Here is a 12,016-nt window from a genome sequence, read left to right as displayed (position 1 = left end):
TGATATAATATCCAGTTCAAATGTCCATTTTTATTAATATGCACTAAGAAATAACAATATCCGAACTGTCTCTCAATCGGAATTCTCTCTTTCTGTAATTTTCTCCTCTGCTGACCAATCTTTAGCCGCGTTTACACCGAAGTTTCAAACAAAAAGTTGCAAACTTTTATTGCAAACAGCAGTTGCAAACAGTAGTTTCAAATAAAAGTTTGCAACTTTTATTTCATGGTTTTATTTCCATGTTTCATGAAAATGTTTTCAACCTTGATTATGACTCGCCCATGTTCTGGTTCCTGGGATCAGTCCTTCCGAGGATGTCAAGTGTCGAGGATGTCATTTTAGCCGCGGCGGCGTGTGTCGTGTTGTCAAAGCAACGTAGGCCGAGACGATACTGGGTGAGGCCGTCTCTGAATTCCAGAGCTACGTACAGTGGAAACGACCTGTTGGACGATTTAAATAGAGATGATGTCGACCCTCTATCAGGTGAACTGAGAACGGACGGAAGTTTTAAAAACTTTGTAAGAATGACCAGTGAGGATTTTGAATATATAACTTTAATGATTGGTCACAAAATTTCGAAAATGGATACGAATTACCGAAAGGCTATTTCTGTAACGGAAAAACTAGCCGTAACCTTGCGTTTTTTAGCTACCGGAGATTCATACACAAGCTTGAGTTACCTGTTCAAGATATCAAAATCAACCATATCTTTGTTTGTACCTGAGGTGTGCGAGGCTTTAATAGATCTTCTGAAGGATAACATAAAGGTAAGACGTTATAAGTAGACTATACATAGCCTATATTTGTTATTTTGACAGCCATTTTTAAATAATATAATATAAATATTGTTGTTAACACTCAGAACCTGTTTAAGAACCCCCCGCTCTCGCCCCTAAAAGGTCCTAGGGTATTTTATGGCAAATATATTTTTATAATTTTAAGCAATAAATCTACTACTGGTATTTCGCTTTATTTGTACCAGAAGTGTGTGCTGCTCTGATACTAGACGCTAATGCTTGTATTATAGAGTCGAGACAGGGTGGTTCGAGTGATCACGTGAGTGAGAGTGGAGGTGGCAGCGTAGGGGATGGCGGGGAAATGTTTCTGTTTCGTGTTTCAACGGCACATAGTGACCGAAACTAGTGTTGCAAACGAAAGTTTGCAACTCCCTTTGATCTTTACCGACTTCAGGTGGAAACAAAAATTTCTGTTGCAAACACTGAAAAAACTGTTTGCAACAGCGAAATGTTTCGTCTAAAAATGCGCGTTTTTAGAGATGTTTGCAACTTCTGTTTGCAACTCGTGTTTCAAACTCCGGTGTAAACGCGCCTTTTCACATAGTCTTTCTCTCCCTTGAATTTGAACAACAGAGCCTTTTTTAGCTCATAGCCTACTCATTGAAAATCGGAAAGAAAAACAGTTATGGCTGACCCATAAGAACTTGTCTTATAAGAAAATAGAATAAATAATGAAAATCAATGTTAATTTTTAATAAATAATAACGAAATTTCTAGCTCACTCAATAAAAAATTGCTCTGGGGCACTCATCAGTGCCAAGTATGTTCTATAACAGCGGCACACTGCAAACCTAAAGAGGAATTGTGAGTAAAATTCAATCATTCATTCATAGATTAATTCATTAATGACAAAAGAAATTCGACTGGTAGTTTCCGAGTTGTTGAGTATTTGATGACCGGAAGTAGGCATATTCTGAAAATATCGAAGAATCGATATACCTCGAAAACTAAGGTCGATAGGGAAGAAGTTTACTGAACATTTGTTGTCAGAAATGTTGTGTAGAATCTATGGTCAACGGCTGTTACAGCTTTGGTGGGACACTCCCAAATATTGAAATAATTTCTTATGGACCAAACAATATATTAAATTAATTTCTTGTGGATCAACAAAATATAAGTTTGAATAAAAACGAAAAAAATTTTAGATTTGTCGCGAGATACGGTAAGCTAATATTGATTACACAGCTGATCTCCCACACAGGCACACACATCTTTTGTTATCGACCGACGACGAAATTATCATCTGTTTTTTCAAGGATGAATCATCCTTTTCATGTCCTTCAGCGAGTTTTCCCAGTGATGAGACCTAGTGCAATGTAATTTTTATATCATAATCCTACTATATTCCAAATTTCGGGAAAATCGTTAGAGCCGTTTTCGAGATCTGTTGAACATAAATAACCATATAACCAGATATAAAAATATAAACAGATATACAGAAATTGCTCGCTTAATATAATAGGATTATATGATATTATGCACCAGCAGAGTAGCGGAGAGCTCAAGTATGCACTTTTTCAGTCAAAAATTGGGAATATATTGTGATGAATGATATGAACTTCGACAAACACAGGATTTCAATCACAACATCTTTCAAAGGAGATATTGTAGTAACTCAATTGGATTGAACCCATTACTTTCTTAAATCATTTCGTTGCAATAATGACAGCTTATGGATGTTCCTAGAAAATAAGAATCACGTACAAATACGAATAAACATGATTAATCTATCAATCTGGGTCCAAATTCTTGGAGGAATAGATAGTAACAATTATTCAGAGAAGATGATTGATCTTTCTTTATTCATTTCTCATCTCCGTATCATACTGGGAGTGTAAGTGATTCAATAGATTCAAATCAAAATTCAATCATAAATGTTGACTTTCATTTCGACTCTTCTTAATTATTTATGATGTCCCATATCTTGGTTTCAATCATGCAATTATGTGTAACGACTTCATCTATGATTTCTGAGATTTTAAAACCATAACTGCAGAACTCAGCATCTCTTATCTGAATTTAATTAGCCTATCGAGAGTTGGATAGAATGTTTTCCTATTTTGTAGTGTTTCTTGCATCATTAGGTCTTTCAAAAATTCAATTCGCTCATGCAGAACCATGTAAGTAACTATTGAATTATTGATTAGTTAGTTCACAAACAAAATTATTTCAAAAATTGATAGAGACTAGACACTCTCAGTATAGACCACCAGAGCCTCGGATGGCAATACTTTATTTTATCATTTATTGTCTTCTAATAGTGATCACTATACCCATTAGAATATTTATCATGTTTATCATTAGAATATTCATTATGTCCATCATTAGAATATTTATCATGTTCATCATTAGAATATTCATTATGTTCATCATTAGAATATACATCATGTTCGTCATTAGAATATTCATCATGCTCATGCATATGACTAGTGTACACTTTCTATTGGTTGGTAGTGAGACTGGACTGGCGAAAGTAAAAATGTTCTTATGACTCCAAGAGAGAATTAATTAGGCCTGCTACTCTTAGAAGCGATTTAAAGTTTTCTATTACTTGTAATTGCGAATTAGTGCAGAAAGTCTAGTAAGAATTTGTTTTATATAATTATGGGTTCAATTTACAAGAAACTTAGTCCTCACCAGGATCAACATACTTCTTACCCTATCAGTAGAAGCTAGTAGGCTTGGAAATAGATTAGGCCTATAAATATAATAAAACTAACTCACCCGGCGAACTTCGTTCCGCCAAGAAGTCAATGTATCTCATGTCTTGACTTTATTTGTTGAATCAAGAAATTTAACTCACAATCAAAATTTCCATTTACATCTCAATACGGACTTCCATAGTCATGCAGCATTTATTATTCCGAAAACATATTCTTCTCAATCATTTGGAAGTTGTAATATCTATCAGTGAAGTATTGAATTGAAAAAAATAGATACTTAAAATCAGTGTTTCAAAGATGAATTTAATGTTTTCACAGTTTTTGATTGTGAATAGATAGTCCAGGAAATATGCGATGTACGATGAATGACACAGAATTCCATGTTCTTTCCATCTTCCATTTTTGGATGAATATAAGCTAAGCTAACGTCGAAAAAAAAATTTAGTCTATCATTATTCTCCAGTAATTAATGAATGCAATATGAACAACTCTATTTCATGAGATGAATAATATTTTCCAAATTTTTTCAGTTTCTCAATGATAGGAGAGTGATAATTATTTGTATAGGTCTTCTAAGGAACGATTATCTACAGCTGGTACCAATCAACTATACTTACTTCAACTCTTAACTAACGTTTTAATACCAGTACACAATTTATTACAGGGTGACGTGTTTATTATACAGCTGGTAAGTTTATATGCTAAATCATAGGTAGCCGCTCGGCCGAAAATTTCGAAAAAATGGTTTGTGAAATGGATTAATAAATAATTATTATTTGCCCCCCTATTAAAATTTATGGTCAGAAACCATCCCAATATTCACACAACATATTTCCAAAGTTTCATGCCGTTCTGTCAAGTAGTTTTCGAGTCTGTAGGGAACAAACAAACATACAAACATACCTACAAACAAACAAACACAAAAACAGACATTCATTTTTATATACTGTATATAGATTAGTTATAATAAAAATTTTGTCATTTGTAGCTTTAATATAATAAAGATTATACTTTTCACTGTCATAATCAACACATATCTGTGTTCTTAATATTCGAGTGATATCGGTCGGAGTGTTACACGGCATGGCTCCCATCTGCTGGCAGTCCCAACTCACAAGACAGTCATGTTCAACAAGTCCTTTCTTGTGACAGCTTGTGGATTGTGGAATTCATTGCCGGCTGAATTGAAGCGCATTGAGGGTAGTCGTCGGTTCGGCGCGGCTGTCTTCCGGTGAATCAGGGTTGGTGAAGGTGGCTGGGCTTAGCGGGGGGTGCACCCGCATGTGTGTGTGTGTGTGTGTGTTTTCTTCTCTTGCTTTCATACTTTTCATAGTTTGATACTTCCATTTATACTCCTACATTTAGTCTCAAAATCAATTAATCTAGTGAAATTTTAAGAAATTTAAGTTCAACTTTAAAAGAATACTCTAAAGAGAGATAGTAATAAATACTCTCTTTCTCTCTCAAAATTAATTCCATGCTAGAAATATTTAATAATATTAATATCCTTATTTTTCTCATCTTGCTTAAAAGGTTTTAGCCATATTGTTCTTTTTTTTTGTTTCTCCGATCTTATCATTTCATCATAAACTTTCTATTCACTTCCCAACAGATCTTTGTGATTTTACATAATAAAGAATGCTCTACTTTGAAGTTTATTCAACTAATCCACTTATTATTATTATTATTTTGTTTTTATTTTTATTTTACTATTTTTTCATATAAAATATTATTTTGTTTCATTTTTATTTTACTGATGTATGCTCATCAGTATGGAGTATCGTTGTTAAATTATGATTGAGTATTGTATTGGAGGGTTAAGTGTAAGAGAGGGCCGACTGCGCCCTAGCTTCGCCCTCCTGGGTCAAAATAAAGGCAGTCATTCAATTCTTATTATTGAAACATATACAGAGGTCATCTATTCTAATCTCAACAATGTTTGATGAATAATATATTTATTCTGAACTCTGACTCTAATGCTCACGTCAACTCACTTTTCTATTTCTGCTTAGATGACCCCAGCAGCCATCGTGCCTGGAATTTTGTGAATGGTGAGAAATGTGGACTACAACACCCCCAGCAGAGAGTATTTGGGGGAGAAATGCTGTTCTGGGGGAGTTACCATGGGTTGTTCAAATTATCATGTTCTTGGGCTCCCCAATAGGTAATACACAGAGCTTCTCAGAAAATACTTCAAATCAATGAAAGAAACACTTAACCCCGCACGCACACATCGATTTTTGTTCTTACAATATTTTGCCGTCCTCATGAATTCTATCAGATTAAACAGGACTTGACAAACATCATCTGTTTGAAATCATCTGTTTAATATGATAGAATTCATAAGGACAACAAAATATCGCACGAACAAAAAACGATGTGTGTGTGCGGGGCTTAACTCTGTTTTGAAGAGAATCTCAACAGGATCCCTAATGTAATTAATCCTTCAAAATGATTGCATTGTAAAAATATTTGTAAAACATGTCAGTGTTGTGAATATATTTCAATTTCAATGTTTCATCGAGTCCAATATAATCGATGAATGCTTCATTCTTATTAGTAACAGTATTTGAGATTCATTCAAGTTTCAAGTTGTACTTGTTATTTTTAGTAGAAGCTGGAATGATCAATGATAGTAATTTTAATCAAATTCCAACGGTTTTAGTTCATTCCAGAATGAGGTGCGGTGGAGCGATTATTAATAAGAAGTTTGTTCTAACAGTTGCACACTGCAAACCTAGTGGAGAACTGTGAGTGGAAAATTCATCAATTCATGCATTTATTATAGAGCTATGATTATATAACTGTTATCACTAGTAGTTCTGTGAATAGTAGACCTCACACAGTATTCTCATCCACAAGTACCAGATATCAACTGCTTTAAATGTTAACAAACTCAGTTCACGTTTGAATTTGTATTTCATATGATATAATTCATCCAGTTCCGTGATGATCTTTCTATCTGATGAAAATTAATTTTTTAGAATCAAAAATATTATAATTTCTCCAGCATTATTTAGTTAATTTGTTTATTTTCATTCACCTATTAAATTAGTTTTTTCAAATGTGAGAATATTGATACTGATGGGCACGCATAATAATACCATGACTGCAAAACAAAATATTGAAACCAACGACCTTAAAGCTGCGATTGAACCAAATTTATAAAAAAAATGTTGAAAGCTATATCCTTTTAGATTATATTAGATTGAACATAACTTATCATACACATGTGTCAACTGTGTAACAACATGTTTGTCAACATGTGTCAACGTGTTTGTCAACTTCCGTTCAATCTAATAGAATCTATAAGGATTAAGTTATAACCATTTTGTTAATAACTTTGGTGTAAACCCAGCTTAAAGATGCATGCCTCTTTAACAATACCTACTATTACTTAGTAATAGTAGGTATTGTCTTCAATGTCTTTGATTGAAACTATAGACCTTATACAAATACAGTAATATACTGGCTTCTCCACACATCTGTGTAATCACTTGTCAGCTGATTTATGATGAATAATTCTATAGTCTGATTTTGGCGTATGAAGGAGGCTCCTTTTTCCTTTTATATTATCCTTGAAATGCAAAATTTCCAAAAACCTTGTATATACGTCGATGCGCAATTCAAAAAGGAACATACCTGTCAAATTTCATGAAAATCTATTACCGCGTTTCGCTGTAAATGCGCAACATATAAATATATAAACATATAAACATTTGAACATTTGAACATTAAGAGAAATGCCAAACCGTCGACTTGAATCTTAGACCTCACTTCGTTCGGTCAATTAGCCCACCAAAATAGGTCATCATATTATTTCTTCAATATCGATTCTAGAATACCTACTAACACTGGGTCAAATTTATTGTTTTCAATGTGACTGACAGTCATTTTATCTTGTTCAGTACTAGATAAGATAAGATAAGATAAGATTCTTTATTTCGCAACCAATTTACAACAACAGTACAGCGCTCAAAACTAAAAAAAGATAGCAAATAAGAATAATAAAACAATACTTAAGAGAACTTTTTAACCGAATAAATATGAAACTTGCTGATAATACTAATTGTATTAATTATCATTATAGGATGATGGAATGTAATCTAGCACAGTTACACTGTTTTACAAAAATACACCATAACTAATGCACGAAATAAAATACTACATGCAAAGACCTTGATAACAAGGTCACGTTCGTACTACTAGGTAGCAGAAGTCTTCGGGTTGATTTACAGCATTTAATTTGTATTTTCGTTTAGTAATGATTTTTAATTCATTAGCATTTGAATAAATGCAATATCTCACTAATTTCCATCTGTATCACACTAGGACAACGATTCTTGTTCCACAAAAGTATTAAAATAAACTAGCAGGTCACCCGTGCTCAGCAAGGTCTAATTAAACAATTGACAAACTAAAAACTTGAAAGGAATGTGGAAGGGACCAATGAGTCAGCATTCCTGAATTCTGAACTGGAATCATACTAGGAATGATTCATTTCGATTATATCTATTGTTCTGATAGTATTGAAACAGGAATGAATGAGAAGAACTTGGAGCATTGGATAGAGTGTTGGTATTGAATAATCTATACTTTAAAGGAAAAAACTGGCTTATACAGGTACGGGATAGTAAAATTATGTTTGTCGCATCATTAAGTCTGAACTACTGGACTGATCAACTTGAAATTTTGCATATATATTCTTGATTAACCGAGGATGGTTAAAGGCCTATTTTCGATTCTTCAATATTTGATTACATCAAGTTTCCAGTTTGTCAATTTCTAAAATAGACCCTTGCGGAGCATGGGTTACCTGCTAGTAATCAATATTATTCTAGCTGTCAATGTATTGAAGCTGCCCCACTCAGTATAACCACTAATTTCCAAAAAAATCCTTAATTTTTCAGCTCTGGGAAAATAAAAGCTGGTGATTTAAACAGGGATTATGACCCAGACTGTGATTCCAACAATTTATGTGCCCCAGTAGTCCAAGAATATGATATTGAAGAATTCATAGTTCATCCAGAGCACATTAACCCAGAATTGGGCAAGGATATAGCTCTAGTCAAAATTCGGGATGAATTCCAATTCAACGGTATGTACTCATCGATGTACTAATCATCCAATTTTCGATCCAAGTTTTGAATGGTGATTGAATTGAAAATAAAAAAAATAATTAGTTTTGGGGTTTTTTCGTGATTTATTATTATTATTGGAAACATTATGGGTTTATGCAACAGTGTAGACTTAAGATTTCATCATTGAGACTCAAGTGATCATGTAGTTGAATTCTCTGTTTCAATTTATCGTGAGAAAATTATTTCTTAAATAAAAAAAAACCCTCACAAAATTATTCTGCTTAAGCTTTGAATAAGAGTTCGAATTCTCTGTGTCAATTTATCGTGAGCAAATTATTCCTTAATAAAAAAAATTCCTCACATAATTATTATTCCGCTTAAGCTTTGAATAAGAGTTTGTAAAGTGAATATTGATGTTGTGGAACTCTTCCATAATATTGAAGAGACTTGAGATGTTGTCAAAAAATCCAGTCTATTTTAATAACAATAACACACACGAAAGCATGCTCCTGTGGAATAATAATTCTAATTAAAATCAAGTGGATTTTTTGAGAACATCTCAAATCTCTTCAATTCTTAATAAGAGATTATAAGTTCATTAGAAACCAATAGCATAGAGAAACAATAGCGTAAGTAGATATCCCATGGTATAGGGCGTTTATGTCGCAAGTTTCACTGTTAAATTCAATTTTGAATAAGAGATTATAAGTTCATCGGAAACTAATATCATAGAGAAACAATAGCGTAAGTAGATATCCCATGGTATATGGCATTTATGTCGCAACTTTCACTGTTATCTCAAGCCGATTACTGTCGGTTATTGTTGATTTTCACTGTTTTGACCGGGTAAGAGTGTATGAACGGCACAATATGAAAGACTACCAGCGACATGAAGCTTCACAGGAGAGAACTACGTGGACTAACAGCTTGAGATAACAGTAGAAGTTGCTACATAAACGCCCTATACCATGGGATATCTACTTATGCTATTGTTTCTCCATGCTAATAGTGTAACAACCGAAATCAGAATTTCATATTGCTTTGGTAAATTGGTGGCTTTGACAATATCAAGCCGCTTACACACAATATGGATACCCAACACAATATCACCTTCACATCAATACATTGAATACTTTTTCCTTTTCCAAATTGTCAGACACAACTTATCTCCTGATGGGTCATCAATAGCAATGATAAAAAAATAATAATATCGAATGACCTGGGCCATCGGACCTGGGCCTGGACTATCGAATTTCAGGGCCTCTGACATGACATAACGACCGGGACCGACGAATAGCAATGATAATTCAGATAATTCAGAATAACGTAGTAGAGTAGAATATAAAGTAACTTCCTAAGGTGGATTTACGTACAAAATAAATTCTCTCACTTTCAGACTTTGTTGCTCCTATTTGCTTGGAGTATGGTGATATGGTGTTGGAGGATCATACGGGAAAGGATGCCATATTCGCTGGATGGGGTAAATTTAGAATAGGTACGGAAAATTGAACTGTTTAACTTTTACAATACTATTTCAAATATCTACTATTAACAATCCTTCCATCAGTACAGCTTCCTATGAGAGACAGCGCCCCATTTGAAGACGAAGAAGAAGAAGAGGAAGAAGAAGAAGAAGAAGAAGGTATGGAAGGAGTAGTAGTGTGACGAGGTGGTGTACATAGGTGAGGTAAAATAAGAGGAGAGGGAGTGTTAACAATGTTAAAATACATACTCAAGTCAGCGCACAAACTAGGTTCTGCTGGCATTTCCAGATTGAAAACGAGTTATTTTTAATTTAAGAATCTGTGTTGATTGAAGTCGTATTATGTATTGCTTACTTATCTGTCATTTTTATGATCGTCACACTGTATTGTTTTCAATATTTGATGGAATAAATTTGATTTTTATGACTCAAGTACTTTTTCCCAAGGTATAAGATACGATTTGAGGCCAGGACACACATTCCATACTACGTTCCGATTCAGATCATGTCCAATCTTTGTTGAAAAATCTTGAAAGTGAAAATCTATGTTGAAAATAGGTTCGGGAAGGAATTAGTTCATTTTTCATGCTTTCCGAAAAATAATGAATCGTTATTACATCATCTTCACCACAGGGAATGGGTTTATTAATTAACCTGTTTCGGTACTCATCTCTTTGTATAATTGAGATGTTATAAGTGCAATAGGTTTTCCAAGACCTGACATGTGATAAATAAATCAATCAATCTTTCTTGGCCTCCCTACATCACATTTTCCAGTAGGTCTATAGTTTTGGACTGGAAGGGGCATTCTTCCAGGTGGCATTCTATCCAAAAGACTGCACCAGTTGCGTCTATTTTCTATAATTCTTTCATGTAGAGGGACAACCGATAAAACCCTTCTTATATCAGTATTTCTGATTCTATCAACTGTAGTGCATATCGTTATTACATATAAACGTAAATATTCGGTGCATCGAAATGCATAGAAGCATGGGTCGATTCCAGCATCTTGGCCTGCAACATATGAGGACAACATTCCAAAACTTAGATTAGAATACTAGAATATTGATGAGTGCGTTTTACAATGTTAATCTTTGGGATTCTAAATCTCTTGGGATTTAGATTGGTTGCATATGCATATGCTTCGAAAACAATATACTGTTGGATCCATATCTGAGATGGAACATTCATATAAACAGCATGTGTTTGGAAATAAAATTTCCAATATATAAATTCCATCAAATTAGAGAGCTAAATAACTTGAAAATATCTCGATTGATCTACTTAACTTAAGCACAAGCGGTTTCACAATATGGAATAAGAGCTTGGGGTGGAGCCTTGAACACACATTCTGAAAAACTTCTTATAATTCAAAAATATATTATTAAAGCAATTCTAGGCAAACCCAGACTTTATCCTACAAACGATCTTTTGAATGAATTCAAAGTACTAACTGTTCGACAGCTGTACATAAAAAACTTGGTAAAAAGAATAAAAATAAATTTCTTCTTCGTGAAAGAAACTTGAATTCAAATTTACGTCCTACTAGAGAAACATTTCATCAAGACAGGATGGATTTGAATGTATGTAGAAGACAATAAATTCACTCACTTATCACAGAGGATAATAAATCTTGTTCCCACTCATTTTTTGCCAATATAAGCCGGAGCAAAAAACTAAATTGCAAGATTGAGGAATGAATAAGATCAAATAATAAAACTAAAGAAAAGATATTCTAGGCACCAACTTTTTCTTGTTTTATGTTTTGTTTTTTTATCATAGAATAATCATTGTGTGTTACTAACTTTTATCTAATTTCATCATCTACTAATCTACAAAATTATATTTGTGTGTAAATCCCACTAATCTTTGTTATTAATTTGGTTTAATTCCTCAGTTTATATTGAATAAATATATTACTGCAACTTAGGTCTATGCACAGGTTTCACCTTGCAGGCTACTCCTTAAACATGGATGGACATAAAAAATATA

The 12,016-nt window shown here is 33.5% G+C and overlaps 2 protein-coding genes across 2 annotated transcripts in view; both read left to right on the top strand.

Moving 5' to 3' along the window:
* The first annotated feature begins 239 nt into the window (after nucleotides 1-239).
* LOC120350804 lies at nucleotides 240-1,144 on the top strand. Its single transcript, XM_039425675.1, has one exon. It carries the CDS (start codon nucleotides 240-242, stop codon nucleotides 783-785), a length of 546 nt encoding a protein of 181 aa, XP_039281609.1. The 3' UTR covers nucleotides 786-1,144.
* A 6,856-nt stretch (nucleotides 1,145-8,000) lies between these two features.
* Nucleotides 8,001-12,016, top strand: part of LOC120350803 (CLIP domain-containing serine protease 2-like) — a 7,151-nt gene continuing 3,135 nt past the window's right edge. The window contains exons 1-3 of the mRNA XM_039425674.1: nucleotides 8,001-8,038; nucleotides 8,371-8,558; nucleotides 9,938-10,036. Of these exons, the coding sequence (XP_039281608.1) occupies nucleotides 8,001-8,038; nucleotides 8,371-8,558; nucleotides 9,938-10,036 (325 nt within the window). The remainder of the gene's footprint in view (nucleotides 8,039-8,370; nucleotides 8,559-9,937; nucleotides 10,037-12,016) is intronic.

Source organism: Nilaparvata lugens, chromosome 4 (assembly GCF_014356525.2).
Source record: "Nilaparvata lugens isolate BPH chromosome 4, ASM1435652v1, whole genome shotgun sequence".
In the NCBI taxonomy this organism is placed as follows: Eukaryota; Metazoa; Arthropoda; class Insecta; order Hemiptera; family Delphacidae; genus Nilaparvata; species Nilaparvata lugens.
Note: the sequence above shows the minus strand (reverse complement) of the source record. Positions and strands in the feature narration are given on the sequence as shown.